This window comes from Panthera pardus, unplaced genomic scaffold, assembly GCF_024362965.1.
Source record: "Panthera pardus isolate Hobbes unplaced genomic scaffold, ASM2436296v1 HiC_scaffold_12, whole genome shotgun sequence".
NCBI classification, from domain to species: domain Eukaryota; kingdom Metazoa; phylum Chordata; class Mammalia; order Carnivora; family Felidae; genus Panthera; species Panthera pardus.
Window position 1 is genome coordinate 29766592 of NW_026526677.1, and position 17030 is coordinate 29783621.

At 36.0% G+C, this 17030-nt stretch overlaps 1 protein-coding gene across 3 annotated transcripts in view; it reads right to left on the reverse strand.

Moving 5' to 3' along the window:
- Positions 1 to 17030, reverse strand: part of DNAJC24 (DnaJ heat shock protein family (Hsp40) member C24) — a 58950-nt gene that overhangs the window by 8523 nt on the left and 33397 nt on the right. For all 3 annotated transcript variants that reach the window (XM_019456609.2, XM_019456610.2, XM_019456608.2), the window contains exon 3: positions 8611 to 8749. In XM_019456609.2, coding sequence (XP_019312154.2) covers positions 8611 to 8749 — 139 coding nt within the window. The remainder of the gene's footprint in view (positions 1 to 8610; positions 8750 to 17030) is intronic.

Consider the following 17030-nt stretch of genomic DNA (forward strand, 5'->3'; position numbering starts at 1 on the left):
TTCTGGGTGCTGGTTAGTTGGATGCGTTTACTGTGAAAATCCATCAAGCTGGACACTTAGGACTGGTGCACATCTCTGTAGGTATAGTTCAACAAAAAGTTTTAAAGGTAGTGTGTTAAGCCTCCAATAGCTATATTTTTTAATAGAAATAAGGAAACAAAAGTTAGGGGAAAGAAGTTAAAAGCCTCATAAGAAAGTGTGTGTTTCTTGAAAAGATGGTAATCTAACAACTTCTTAAAAAGGCTGGGGGTGATTAACTCAGGGAGATTGGATCCCTGGAGAATTGTATAATGAGCTGAGGGGGTACATACAAGTAAAAGGTGAATCTAAATGTAGGGGGTGGGGAGGTGACCACGATCTTTTGTTGAGAGGCAGGTGTCCAGGGAGTGAGGCAACAGCAACCTCCCCCCTACTAACTACGATTACAAGGAAGGAGCACAAACAAATCAATGTTGTTTTTTTTTTCTTTCTAAACAATGATCTCTGCTTGTCCACCATTGTAGTTATAATTAGAAAACTTAATTCCTCCCTAGCCTGTAAAGTAACTCACAGGAACCTTGTAATTAGCTTTGATAATTGTCTACTAATCAGGCATGGCATCTGCAAAATAGATAAGTTCCTTTTAACTATTACATATTATAAATATTTTTTCTCATTACAATATTTCAATAGGTATCTGAAAATGTAAATCCTATCTTAAAATTTTCCTGTTAACATGACACTACTAAAAATGTTGAGAAAACATAAACTGACTTCGAAAGTGATTTAATTAAAGGAATAGATCCAAGATTTAAATCTGCAATCTTAGCCACAGAATGGTAATAAAAACAAGCAAACCCAGCCATTTGGAAGGAAAACGCAATGCCTGGCATTTTGGGTACTCTATCTTAAGTCCAGTTACACTACATGATTCCTAATTCTTTGAAGGAAACGGGCTTAGCTTTTCCTAAGGTATGTAGGCCTGCTCACACCCTGTGCAGTACCCACAGCTTAGCCAAATATGGAGACAAGAAAAAGATCCGAATTTATGTACGTACAGAAAGCAATGAATTATAGAGATTCCTGAGGAATATAATGATAAAATCAAATAATTTATGTGGTTACTTGGAAAAGAATCTTTCAACCTTCAGAAGTATAGGCCCTTATGACCTTGTGTTCTATTGGATTTGTCTGACAACAAGAGGTGAAAGAATTCTGTGGTTCCATTGTCTCAACAGTGGGATCTGAGAAAACACTGGCAGGACTCATCAGAGAGGTTTATGAGCCTGCAATTCAAAGAGATTAAAAGGAAAATCTAGGGAGATTCTTTCACACTGAAGAATAACATTAAATAACTATTAGCAGCTTGGTTCAGTAAAGCTTACTAGAGCTCTCGCTGGGTCATTCACAACTTTCTAAAAGAGGAAAGGTTTTTTTCAGCTCCATTTGGGAATCAATAAATATTTCTTACTTCTTACAAGACAATGGCATTCCAGTCTTTTAAAGCTTCCTCCTAATGATAGTAAAATTTCTAAAACAACTCTTTGCTGCCTAATAATTACATTTCCTAATCCCAGGAAACCTTTTCTAACTAAAGCTACAATTCAAATAAATACGTAAAAATAAATAACAGCAACAAAAAGCTGTGGTGGAGAGGAATTTAACTTTATTCATTATGGCTGAGATATCACAAGTCTCATTCAACCCAATACTGGCCAAAAGATCTAGTCCATCCGCAGTTCAGTCCCTACTATTCATGTGTAGCAATGTCGTAACTTACCCAAGCGATCAAGTCCCCAGAATGCTCTCATTTAGCAATTAGTCTACTGTATTTATTTTTATGTCTTAAAATACTTAATTTCACACTTAAAGCTTTAAGTCATCTGTGTGTTAAAAGCTAAGAGCAGTGTTTTTCTCTTAGCATCTTGCTGTTTTAAAACCAAGTAATTTAATTTTAAACAATCACCTCATTCTTAAAAATCACTTCACTATACATAATTAAAATTTTCATATAGGAACTAACTGGAAGGAAATCAATTTCCTTGTCCTTAACAGTCTCTGTTCTTAGAACAGTCTCTACCTTGATAAAAGAGATTCAGAATCAGGCAACATTTAATTTGAAACCTGTTCATTAAATCAGAAAGCTCTATAATCCTTTCCCAGATGAAATTAAAGAGTCACTTGCAAGGCTTTCCATATCAAAGAAAAATTAAAAACTTGGGAGTTTAATTATGGACTTGGAGAACTGTGGGGCTTTTATAAACTGAGTGTCAACCCAGTGCTCGTGAAAGATACCAAATGAAGACCGGAAACTGAATTTCACGTTTCAGTACACAGCAGGTAGAACAGCATTACAAGTAAGCCTGGCCTCTCATTCTGACCCTCAAATAGGAACTCACTCCTGATTATCTGGAACTAAAAATAGTAGGTTGTACACACCTATTCAAAACTTGACAGCCCAGCACAATGATTAAAAGTCAGAGAATGACTTTTGAATTTCCCCTCTATCAATTACTAGCCATGTGACCTTAGTCAAATTACTTAACCCCTCTGAACCTCAGAATCTTTCTCTGGAAAGCAGGTATTAATATCTTCCTTTAGAGGCTGTTAAACAATGATTGAAAGACAATTACCATAGATCTAGTGCTCAATAAACAGTAGCTCTTTTAATTGTTATCTCCTAATGCTTGTGTTGACCTGTTTATAACAGACCATAAGAAAATGACTAAAGAGTAATCCATTATGAGTGGGGGAAAGCCTCAAGTACCACAGTGTAGGAAGGTAGCAACTCTTGACCTTGTGTGGATTTGTAACAGTGTTAAGTTTGATGTACTTGGCTATTGTCGGTCCCATTAAAATCAGCCCATTATTATCAGCCCATTATTATCAAAGCCATGGTCCACACAATTATTGTCCTTCCGAAGTATCAAACAAAACTGAAAGATAGGAGTCACAGAGAAAAAGTGCAAAATAATTAATTTGTACATTAGATTCAGAGATTAGAAATGATGGCAGATTAGAATGTCAGGGAAAGCTTTCTTTGGGAGGTGGGAGGTGGATTGATGATCTTGAGTTCAAACTTGAACAAAAAAAACTGGGAAGAATCAGAATGGGAGGGTGTTCTGAGTCATGACAAACAGCATAAGCATATGTGTTTGAGAGCCCCTAAATGAACCAGGGAAGAAGATTCACATTAGGTTTGTGATTGGTGACAAGGCTGAAAAAGTAATTAGGAACAAACTTCAAAGCTTCTGTTCCATTTAAATTCTAGCTGAATGGGAAAATGTTGGGTTGGGGAGAGGGTGGTTATAAAAGTTCTTAAACAGAGGAGTGAGAATAAAGAAAGCTAGACCAATCAAAATGTGAACCTCTGTAGAAGGCCAATTAGCAGCTATGGAAATAATATGCGTATGTGTTCTACTCTGGGTATGGACTACCATGGTAGCTGTGAGAATAAAAAGATCACACAGAAAAAAAAAAAATTACAGAAATGTCAAAACTCATTTCTAATTCATTGGTTGTATATTGAGCAAAGTAGAAGTAATCAGTGTGTAATATGAAACGAAAGTTTCAAGTCTGAAAGAAAAAAATAAGCACTGAGAAAGGTAACCCTATTTTGGGTTAAGACTCACTGATTTTGGGGCGCCTGAGGGGCTCGGTTGAGCGTCCGACTTCAGCTCAGGTCATGATCTCACTGTTTATGAGTTCGAACCCCGCATGGGGCTCTGTGCTAACAGCTTGGAGCCTGGAGCCTGCTTTGGCTTCTGTGTCTCCCTCTCTCTCTGCGCACCGCCCCCCTCTCGAAAATTAGTAAACACTTAAAAAAACAAAAAACAAAAAAAGACTCATTGATTTCAATTGGATCAAGTACCCAAGTAGAAATTGAGAGTGAAGTTAAAATGGGAGGCACAAATTTCCTAAAATCTTACATTTTCTCTATTATTAAATCAGAACTCCCAATATGTCCAACTATACCAGAATTATAAGTGTAGTCTTGCCCATAGGTTCCCATAACATTCATTCTTCCAAACTAGTCAAATTTTTTATTTAAACCATTGAGAAAGGATCTTAAAATAAATTTTTATTGCAAAAAAGTTATTTGCATTCAAGTAAAAGTAACAGATAAACATGAGTAGTCACCTTCTTATGACAAATAAGATGGAGCAGGACCCTCACAAAAAGTTTTGTCTATACTCTTTTCTCCATCTGAAGAAAGTGCCAGTCCCTAACTGTCCAGATGGATTTTCTGCATCATTTCACATACTTTTCCCAGAAACAGTCAACAAAACAAAACAAAACAAAACAAAACAAAACAAAACAAAACAAAACATGCCCCCTGATGCTTATGTTCAAATTTTACCTGAAGCACATTTTTACAGCCAATTTTCAAATTCCTAAAATCAAATGGAAATACTGATATGACCACAGATGGAAACTCTAACTTGACTAATACAAGTATTTTGTTAAGGGTCAGTTTTAGCACATAATCTACACAAATATCTCCTGGCCTTAAGTCATTATTCGTAACTCAGATTCATATTATCTACATTTAAAAGCGTTATTTCCACTCTTATGGAGTTAATCAGTCTTTAGCATTAACTTGCTTTCAGGAAGGTCCTTATTTGGGGCTCTTACTAAGAAATTACAAGTTGATACATAAAGTTGGTGGTGTTTAGATATTTTCCATATTCGGCTCAGAATTTATTTCCTAATCTTCCATTCTCAAATATTTATCCTAATAAAAGGGACAAGGTAAATTGTAAAATACAACACCAGAAGTGACCTTTTGTATCTAGCTAGGGGAGAGTAGCTGATTAGCTTTGAGTAAAGACACACTGACTTTACAATGTCTGGCCTAATCTCCTTCTGAGCCAGGCTATTTTGGGTATCCAGGTACTTGGCCAATTGTATAACACAAAGACTCCACCTTACCAAAATAATATACTAATAGAACACCAAGATACATCTTAGTATAAAATAATATACCACCAAGGAAGGATCCCAAACACAATGCACTTTTTTTTTTTTAAACATTATTTAATTCGACTGACTTCATTTGGCGGTTTATTTTTATTAATTTGACTGAAACCATTTTGAAGGTTTGTTCCACTTCAGGTCACAAAGAAGTCAACCTACCTCATTAGCCATGTCACTCTGTACAGCCACTGAGACATTAGAGATCTGTGTGACTGTCACATTACAAAGCAACTGAATCACAATTCCTATTATTTTCCCATGATATACTTCTGATGTGTTTTTTAATGTGTTTAATATATCAGAAAACTCCCCATAAGATTTATAAAGGCACCAAAATCTATTCAAAGATATTATTCATATAAACATTTTACAGATCCTGAAAAGATTTTCCAAAGTGCTCATATGGTTGTCTGAAGCCTAATCTTGAATAACTACATGCCTTTCAAGGGAACATGGGAAGCAAGTCTTTGGAAGCATCCTTAGAAACAATAAGGTAAATTGCCAACTGGAACTAATTGATTAAATTCACTAGTTAACACTGCTTTCAAAATGTAAAATATCTGGGAACTGAATATTATTCATCCTTTTTTAGATTTGCTTTTCTTCAGCCTGGCCAACATTGCCCTAGAACTATCAAATAAGAATAGATACGTGGAAATGAGGAAGAAAAAAATGTATGTACTTTACATAGCTAGACTTTTTTTTTATTAGAACTCATCTGATAATATCTTTTGCGAAGCAAAGAAATACAGACACCAAGGGCCCCTGTAAATGACGTTTTACAGAAATAAATGGTTATGAGCAATATTGATGAGGCTCTCCTTACACCAGAGCACCAACTCTGAGCTGTGAAATATGAGAAAGCATTCCACATCAGCCAATAAAATATCTCCTACCTCCTTCCCAAGTATTACAGAGCTCAAATTTATTTTATACTCCAAGTTCATGGAAGGTGGGAAACAAATATATTTAAAGCACACCCTATGAAAAGAAAGTTCTATAATGAACTATCAACACATACAAAAAAGAGTTCTGTGTAACAAAGCTATTTCCATGTCCCCAGGGGGTGACCCAGAAAAAAAGAGTGCTTTGACCTGGTTATAACAAATTCTCTCTCTCTTGGTAACCTATCCTGGTCTTTAACAAATTATCACTCTCAAAGGTTTTCCTTCTATCAAATCTAAATCCTCACTGTTAGAAGTTCAAGTTCATTTCCTTCTTTTGAGGAGCCAATTACTGAAGATGGGTCAAGAAGGAAAAATTAATGCCAGCATTCAAGAGAAATGACAATATGAAACTTGTTTTATTACAAAATTCTTAAAAATAGCTCTCATATGAAAGGCTTAAAAACAGCAAGTTATATTTGGATAAGAGACTTCTACTTATCTAAACAGCAATCCAATGTCAATTTAAAACTGAAATAAAGCATTATCACTATTTGCAGCCACTGGTAATGAAGGAAATACTTAGCACTTAGATTTGACATATTAAAATGTCATAAAAAGTTGTACCTCTACTGTACTCGTAGGATGTGCTTGAAAAAACCTGCAAAGCAAACTGGATATTATATAAATTCCAAGCAGAAGGTGGGCCTATTTATCCATATCATGAATCAGGCCCAACTCTCCCTGTATTTGTTTTGTCTAAATGTTGTGGCTATCAGTGACCTTTGATAGTCTCCTGTGATGCAATAGGCTGCCGTTACCTTCCCTTAAAAAAACCTTAAAACCAAGGATTCAAAGCTCAAAAGAAATCCACATTTCCAAGGACTTCTCAAAGGCAATGAGAAAGGCGTGAAGATGTTGATTATTTGTTCTTACAACATTTTTTAAAACTTTCCTTCATGTAATTCCATTGCTCACTTTTAACCCTGTTTCCTATTTCTCTCTATTTGGGTCTACTGACACCCTATTCCTCACCAAGAGAGATTCATTTTTTATCCCTGATCTCTCCCTGCCTTTTTTCTCTTTAGCCAGCGGGCTCCTACTCAGTTTTACTGACAGGTTCTTAACAGTAAAAGGCCGCGGAGTGGGAAAATGCAGAGCAACAGAGACAGCTCATACTCTACACCTCTCAAAATACAGTTGCGTGGACTATCCCTATTTGAAGCAAATACACTTACAAAGGAAAGACTGGTAAAGATGTGCAAAAGCACAGACGTAACTTCTCACACACAACACAATCGTGTATGTTTCAGTACTTTTCACAGAAATTCTTTCATGTGAACCAAGGTTAAAAACCTATAAATAGAATTCACCCTCAAATGGAACCACCTCTACATTCTTCTGCCAGAGGTAAAACACATTTACAAAAGAAATACAGCATTTGAAAGATGCTTGTATATGCACCAAATAGAAGACCCAATATTCAAGCCATATTAAAAATAAGTCCAAATTCACTGCAAATTATACTCATCAGTTTCTTAATATTTTTAAAAAGTAAGCTCAAAAGGGCCTTAGAACTGAAGCAGAAGGGCCTTAGAGCTGAAGAGTATGATGAAAATCACTATTAAACACGCCAAGATATAAACTAATAGCTCGTGACGTCTTTACACATAAAGGTATCAAACACTGCCTGGGAGTAATACTTAATTTTATCAGTACAATTCCCTCTGAAAATAAATATGGATATTCCATATATATCATTGGCTTCATCCTATAATGCTGTGCTTTAGAGAAGTAAGCCTAGTTTCTCAAATCAAATCTTCATAACTTTAGTAGTAGAAGCCTTAAAATCATTTTGTTAGGATTGATGATGTGCCAGTGTAGGGCATGGTGGGGGGTGGGGGGCATTCAATAAGCAACTACAGAGACTCAGCTTTTATCAACACATATGAGTCAATGCTGAACCTGGTACGCTATTGCAGAGTGCAATTGAGTGTTTTCCCCACAGGCTGTAACTGATTATTGACTCCTCCCATTAGCATGCAGGGTGCATATTGAAGGTTCAAATAGAAGACTGAGGGGCTCCTATCCCAAGGCCAGTGCAGAAAGACAGCCTATCACTTCGTGTAACCGCAGTCTATGTGTGACAAACCTGACCTACATTTCTCCCTTTCTTTCTCACAAGAGCTTGTCACTGTTTTAGGAAGCTATTTTCTAAAATGCATAAAAGAAATGACTTACAACTGCTTAGGAAGTGTGCATTCCTAAAATGCCATTTATAGCAATCTTATAAAGAATAGTTTATCCAGGAGACAATCATGAAACTAGCCTAAAACAAACTCAAAGACAGCAGAGTGCTTTATGATGTTATCCCATATAGTACCTTTCTTTAGGCTGTCATTTATACAGTATACATTGTTAAAAGTACTACAGTTAAAACTGTAATCAGTACATAATTAAATATAATAAAAAGAAGTTATTAAACATAGAAAACCTATTAATTAGAAATGTATAATTAAGCACTTTTCATTAGTTAGGGAAGTAGCTTTCGTGGCTTCATAAGAGCCACATCCCGTAGTAGTCTTGTTAATTTCTCAATGGATACACAGTCATCACTACTAAGAGTAGGACATAATTGAAAATCGTGATGGTGGGGTAGGAGTAAAGAAGGCAATAACTCTGCCAAATGCTGGAGATGGCTCCCCAGGAATGGCCGTGGATTATGCCTCAGGGCGTCAGTGTGCTGTGGCCCCTCAGCACAAATACCTACCCTGCCGCTGCAGGTCATACTCCTTTTTTGTCTCTTCATTCCCTAGAATTTTCCATGCCTGATCAATTTCGATGAACTTCTGTATACATTCCTCCACTGTTCCTGCTGGCACATCTGCACTTTGTTTATCTGGATGATACTGCCAATCAAAAATAAGAGGGGGGTGATGAGTAAAGAGGGTGACGTGAGTAGGTAAAAAGAAAAAACAAAAACAAAACAAAACAAACTTGTAAATCTAAGTTTCAGTTAAGAAAGAAGGTAATGGGAAGATGAAAACTAAGATGCCAAGGCAACGAGACAACAGTGTTGGGCACAGGAGACAACTGCCAGGTTAATTAGACCACTGGAGTAGCTATAAATTCACCAGTGACATGATCTGTCACAACATGCAAAGACAGCATTTTCTGGATAATTTGCTGATGGAATCACTGGTCTCATGGACAATTTACCTAGAGAGGATGACTAACACAAACAGAAATAGGTACGTGCAGATAAGCAGGACCTGACGGCACAAACTATGCAGAGTCTGAAGCTTTCCTTATACAATGTGCTTGGCCATGGAGATCACTGCAAACGAACTACTAGCTTTTTCTTATGAAATCTTATGATTATACAATCATAGTTGAAAATAAATATCTTGCATCTTCCAGCTCAGCCCTAAAGATTTTAAAGTTATAAATCCCCAAACATAAACTTTTATTGAAAAATGGTTATTCTAGGGCAGATTGGTAAGAAACAACTTTAAAGAACTCACCGAAACATTTGAATGTAAATTAATTCATTAGTAAATCTTTCTCACTTGTGTTTTCTAAATCTAAGAAATGTTTAAAAAGGTTTCAATATGCAGTAATTTCTTTAAAGTATTTGGTCAAAAAAGAAAGTTTTATGCCAATTCATCAATTCTCAAATGCGAATGTAAATTTGGCTTACTGGATACTTAGATTATCTCCTCTTTTTCCCTACATTCTTCGTGGTTCTCCCTTCTCTTTATCTATCAGTTCTGAAAGAATCAATATGTCATTTGCAGTTCAGTAGCCTTTCAACAAATAAGTGAGGAAAGGTTATCTAGATGTAGAGACAGGTCACTTAAATAATGTGGGGATAACAGTAGCAGATACTCAAATATGTAATTTTTTTCATTCTCAAGTAAACAAAGAACCACTTGATAGTTTTCAACCAGAATTTTCCACCAGCAATTACTCTGAATGCTTTATCAAATACATTACAAAACATATTTTAATTTTAAAAGTTACCTTAGTAATTACCTTTGAACTAGACTAGTTTTTCCCCTTTGATACTTACTCTTTTTCTTCAAAATGTTTATAATAAAACAGGCAAGTCACCAGATTTACATTTCATGACATTAATATGGTTAGTTTCACATACTTGTCAATTAATAATGGCACAGTCACTTAAATTCTTTCACTGACTAGAGACAGTGAAACACAAAAATTTTATAGGTACAATGTCATGTATTACCCAAGTTGCTAAGGCCAAAGTCACTCAATGAATTGTGGCAAGTAAAATGAAGTAAAGTGACTTCAATCCTCAATCCAGAATTCACAAAGCATTTTAATCATAATGTAGACTAGTGGTTTTGACAGTGAATTTGTTTTCATGCTGAACTCTTTCACACTGCTGATGATCCTCACTAGTAGAGCAAAAGCTATTGTGATATCTGGTCACACAGAAAAACATCATGCACGCTGAGAGAAAGATTATAGGGCAAACAGAGAATGAGGTTTCCATTTTCCCACTGGCAAACTATTTCTCTTCCTATACCAAATCTAACAGTTATCAACATTTAAATGTTTAAGTTCATTAATATAATGACTAAAGAAAGGAAAACTAAAGCTTTACTGTTTTATCTTTTTATGGCCATGATTTACCAAATGATGTTCATAAAAGTCATTCCCATACTGAGGTTTAGGCAGTCCCTACAGTTAGGCTATTTAAGTAATATCCAAAACCCAAAACAACGTTTGTTACCAATTAAAGTTCTCTAGCTGACCTATTCCTCTACCACTGTGTGAAGATTTGTGCAAGAAGCCTTACCAAGAAAGCCGTACAAAATCAAGAATTAGTTCCTGGCTACCCAAAACTAAAAGCTACCACTAAATTTTATTGAGTCCTGTATCAGGTCTATGATAGTCAAAGCATAATTCAATTTCTTACTAACTCAGTATTTTTCCTCACTGCTATTTTAAATTAGCAAGTCACCATCTGAGGCTTTTAGGTCTAATCTTTGTGGTATGAGAATGCAGTAAATTTTATTCCATGATACAGAGTACAATTTACAAATGGTAATTATTAGCAAGAAGATAAGTATGTCATTTAAGGTGCTAAATATATATATATATTCAATATATATATTCAATTGATATGTATGATATATTCAATATATATATATATATGTGTGTGTGTGTGTGTGTGTGTATATATATATGTATATATATATATGTTCAAATGATTTTCAGCAAAGGTGCCAAGGCAGTTCAATAAATTAAACTCAAACAACTGGATGCCATGTGGAAAAAATTAACTTCAATCTCTATCTCATTCCATACAGAAGAATTAAAGCAAGATGAATGATATCACAGACATAAATGTAAAACACAGAACCATAAAGCCTCTAGAAGGAAATACATAAGAATATTTTTACCCCTTGGGGTAGGGAAAGAGTACTTTGACAGAAAACAAAAAGAAAAAATAATGATGCAAAATGGATAAATTGAACTTCATCAAATTTTAAAACTTCCTGCTCAGCAAAGACACCATTAAGAAAGTAGACAAAGCCGAACTAAAATTTAAGTTAGAAAAATGTAAAAAAAAAAAGATGGTGGGGGGAGTGCACCTGGGTGGCTCAGTTGGTTAAGCATTCGACTTTGGCTCAGGTCATGATCTCACAGTTCATGAGTTTGAGCCCTATGTCAGGCGCTCTGCTGTCAGCACAGAGTCTGCTTCAGATCCTCTGTCTCCCTCTGCCCCTCCCCTGTGCATACTCTCTCTCTCTCAAAAATAAAAAAAAAAGAAAAGAAATAAAAAAGAAAATAGACAAGGGGTGCCTTGGTGGCTCAGTTGGCTGAGCATCCAGCTCTTAATTTCAGCTCAGGTCATGATCAGGGTGGTGGGATTGAGTCCGACCCTGGGCTCCATGCTGACCATGGAGCCTGCTTAACAATCTCTCTCTCTCTCTCTCTCTCTCTCTCTCTCTCTCTCTGCCCCCTCTCCTTGACTTGCTCTCTCTCTATATATAAAACAACAACAACAACAACAACAACAAATAGGGGCACCTGGGTGACTATTCAGCTCGGGTCATGACCTCATGGTTTGTGAGCTCGAGCCCCGCTTCGGGTGAGCTCAAGCCCTGCTTTAGGCTCCATGCTGACAGTGCAGAGCCTGCATGGGATTTTCTCCCTCTCTCTCTGCCCCTCATGGGATTCTCTCTTTTTCTCTCCCTCTCTCTCTGCCCCCATGGGATTCTCTCTCTTTCCCTCTTTCTCTGCCCCTCACTCACACCCTCTCTCTCTCAAAAATAAATAAATAATAATTTTTAAAAGTAAATAAATAAAACAGACATGCCACAGACTGGTTTAAAAAAATGCTCACTAAATATATATCTAACAGAAGACTTGCATCTAGAATATACAACAACAAAAAAATCCTACAAATGATAAAAAGACATACTATTTAAAAATCAGGGAGAAAAAGCTTAGACACTTTTCAAAAGAAGATAGATAAACAGACTAAAGTGCACATGAACTTGTGCTCAAATTTTTTCATTAGTTATCAGGAAAATATACATTAAAATTATGAGATACTACTAAACACCTAATAGAATGGCTAAAATAAAGAAGACTGATAACACTAAGTGTTGGTGAGGTTATGGAATAATTAGCACTTTCACATGTTGCTGGCAGGGAACTATTTGACAATTTCTCATAAAGACACACATATACCTATTCTGTGGTCAAGCAGTTCCACTTCTGGATATTTACTTAAGAGAAATGAAACATAAGAACATATGCCCACAAAAAGACTTATAAAAGGATATACTCACAGCCTTATGCATATTAGCCAAAAACTGGAACCATGAAGTCTATCAACAGGAGAATCAATAATTGGTACTATTTCGATACATAAGGGAGTATTATTCAAAAAGAAAAAAAAAACTATGATATACTCAATAACGTAGATGAAAATCTAAAACATTACATTGGGCAAGAACAAAAGGGTGCATACTATATGATCACATTGACATGAAGTTCAAATTTAGGCAAAACTAAATCTATAGTGATAGAAATTAAAAGTTGGTTTCCAGGTGGGAAGTTGGGGCTAGAAATTAACTGCAAAGGGGCACAGGAAATTTTCTGGAGGAACAGACACATTCTATATCTTGCTTGGGATGGTAGCTATATGGTATCAAATATCACCGACTGAACACTTAAGAGCTGTGCATTTTTCACTGTATGTTGACATTCTCTGAATAGAAAAACATCTTTAGGGGCGCCTGGATGGCTCAGTCTGGCTCAGGTTACGATCTCATGGATCGTGGGTTTGAGCCCCACATCAGGCTTTGCACTGACAGCCTGGAGCCTGCTTCAGATTCTGTGTCTCCCTCTCTCTCTGCCTCTCTCCCACTCATGCTTGCTCTCTCTCTCTCTCTCTCTCTCAAAAATAAACATTAAAAAATTTTTTTAAACTTCTTTAAAGAAAAAAAGAAAAACCTCTCTAGACATGTCTAAAATTATTAAAGAAATTCAGAAAATCTTTCCAAGCCATAAAGAAAAAAAATGAGAAATTTCTTTCATTAATACAAAGAAAAGTAAAATAGAAACAGAGAAAATTAATGCAAAGACTAATACAAATTATTGAAAAGTTTAAATTACAGACTACTTTATGAAAATATATAGTTTTACTACTTTTAAGTACTATATGCCAACCTCTAAAAACTTTAAAACATTTTAAAAAGTATTGCTGAGCAGAGGACTAAAGTAACATTCACAATTAAAATATCATAAATATGTCACAATATTAAAAATGCTGAGAATAAAAGTCTCTCTGTGATTATTATTTTTTTATTTTTTTACTGTTTATTTATTTTGAGAGACAGAGGGAGCACAAGCTGGGGAGGGGAAGAGAGAGGGAGACACAGAATCAGAAGCAGGCTCTAGGCTCTGAGCACAGAGCCCAACATGGGGCTCGAACTCACAAATTGTGAGATCATCACCTGAGTCGAAGTTGGATGCTTAACTGACTGAGCCACCCAGGTGCCACTCTGTGATTCTTTATTATAACAGTACACAGGTAACTGTCTCCAAAGTTTTATTAGCAAACTGCTATTTTACTATTCTCACATGACTTAACAATTCACAACTTTATGATCTATTTAACCGCCTCACATTTTGGGGGAAATTTATCAGTTACACAGACCTATGTTCTCGAGCGGGGGAAGGGCAGAGAGACAGAGGGGAGACACAGAGTCTGAAGCAGGCTCTAGGCTCTGAGCTGTCAGCACAGAGCCCAAAAAGGGGCTCGAAATCATGAACCATGAGATCACGACCTGAGCTGAAGTTGGACACTTAACCAACTGAGCCACCTATATGCCCCAGAGCTATGTTCTTTAAATCTCCACGTCACTGGGGCGCCTGGGTGGCTCAGTCGGTTGAGCGTCCGACTTCAGCTCAGGTCACGATCTCGCGGTCCTTGAGTTCGAGCCCCGCGTCGGGCTCTGGGCTGATGGCTCAGAGCCTGGAGCCTGCTTCCCATTCTGTGTCTCCCTCCCTCTCTGTCCCTCCCCCATTCATATTCTGTCTCTCTCTGTCTCAAAAATAAATAAACATTAAAAAAAAAAATCTCCACGTCACTAACTGAAGATGAGAAAAGTGAACACAAACAAACAATTGCGAAACTGTCTTGATATGAAAATATAAGCTCACTTGGGTGACTATATGATATCCAGAAAATCATGTAATATATTATCAGGATTAATATGTGTTATCTATATCCTAACTAATTATCTAGCTGATAACTAATGCTTTAATTATGGACTCTTAATCCTAACTAGCTGAGGTGCTATGGCAATGGGTTATCCAATATGGAACATTTTATTTTGATTTTACATTTTCTCCATATAATAATTTCAAGTGCTTTCTAAATTACTAATTCTAGAATGACTGTCACAATGCAACATAAGAACATAATGCAACTCAAAATGTGGTCCTCAGATTTGTAGCATCAGCATTATCTCAGAGCTCGTTAGAAGATGGCCCCAGCCCAAACTTAGGGTGGGGGGTGGGGGGGTTCAGAATCTGTGTTTCAACAAACTCTGTAGGCAATTATTATGCATGCTGAAAAGCACACTGTTAGCCTCCACTGCTTAAAACATGGAATTAAGTGCAAGTCAGAAAATTAGTGCTTCATAAACATTTCTCCTTGACAGATGCATCCTTCCAGGTATGTATCCATAAAAAAAAGAAAGAAAAAAATGCTCAACGAATGACATTCCTCAATTGTTAACCTATAACACCATGATGAAAATTACATCAAGTGTTCTAAGTCATACATTTTTTGATATTTGATACCTTTTGTTCACTAATCGTAAATGTCAGCCTCTTTATTTCACTGTTTGCACAAATGCCAGCGTCAATGATGAAAAAGCTGATGAAATCTGAACAATATGCCAGTGGTATTTTAACCTGTTGATTTTTTTTTTTTAGAGGAGGATACAATTTATATGAGGCTTCAGATACTGAACACTGCAAAAATGTCCACTGACAGGTTTAACACAGAAACAAGTGTTTTGTACTAAAAGGGACAGAAGTTGAAGTGTATATAAGTTATACATATACATAGTACATGTACATTGTGATAATTCTAGCAACTTTTAAAAGGTTTTAGTGAAAACTTATATATTCATTAACTCCAAATGACCTTTTCTACTGGCTAAGCAACATGTAAAGTTGAAATGAAAAGGTGTTTCTTTAACAGAAAAAGTTACAGAGGGAGGAAGGCAACCATAAGAGACCCTTAAGAACTGAGAACAAACTAGGGGTAGATGGGGGTTGAGGGAGAGGGGAAAGTGGGTGATGGGCAGGGAGGAAGGCACTTGTTGGGATGAGCACTGGGTGTTGTATGGAAACCAATTTGATAATAAACTATATTTAAAAAAATAAAATTAAAAAAAATAAAGTAAGTTCATAAGACAGTTTTATGGTAAACTGCCCACTCTACAATAAGATGGTATTTCAGATCACTTAAACAGAGGTCCATCTCCTTTACTGACTTTCTTATATTCCTTCTTAAAAGGACATGTTGCTTTATTTTACTAATAGCTTGCTACTTAAATCTAAACTTGAATAAAAAGGGAATCATACATTAATCCTTTACTACACATTTGTGATTATGCTGTTCTGATGTATAAAATATTGACTATAAACAGGAAGTAATAATTAACTATGAAAAGGACTCTGAGAAGATTTAAACAAAAATTCTCAAATTATCATACTGATATTATTTGATCTATGCGGACCCTGACAACAGGGTACTTTGGTTTTTGTCTATGTAATAGATGAGTTTATTACCATTAATAGAATGTTAGCTATTTCTAGCTTCAAATTTTCTTAAATTCCAGAACCAAATTTCAAAATACCTTCTAAAAGCTATCTTATCAGCACTATGATCAAAATCCAATTTATCATCCGGACTCTAAAATTTTCTACCTCCTGTTGAATTCCTTGTTCTGTTAAAATCACCACTATGCTCAATAAAAGCTGAATGAATGAATGAATGATGAATGAATGAATGAATGAGAGAATGATAAAATACATTTCCTAATAATCCAGGCTACAGTTATCAGGATAACCTTCCTTTCCCTCATCACATTAACCACCAAATTCTGTAGATTCTGCCTACACAATGCCCCTTCTATTCCCAGTGCCAAACCTAGTTCAAACAAAAAGTAGTTCTTACCTATTCTCTAGCATTCACCTTCTTCCAATAGCTCTCCAGTCCATGCAACTGATTCCAAGTTCACATGCCATGACTTAAAACCCTGACCATGTCATTCCCCAGCTCTAAAATTTTAATAGGCAACCTACTATATAATGAATTAGAATCATATTCTTTATTCTTATAGGTAAAATCTTCCAATAAAAGAACCCCAACCTAGCATTACAGCGCTATCTATTGTAAGTATTATAGACACAGCACTTAGGACAAACTAGTCATTCTAGACTAGTCCTTCAGATATCATCCCTTAAACAAGCATACTTTCTGTTCTCATGCTTTATTTATGCTATTGTCTCCACTGAAGCATCCTGTATCAGTCCATATGCATCTCTTCCATGAAGCTGTGTTTAACATCCCTATCCAGAGGGAATCGTGTGTGTGTGTCCTTTTGAACTCCTACAGTATTGCTA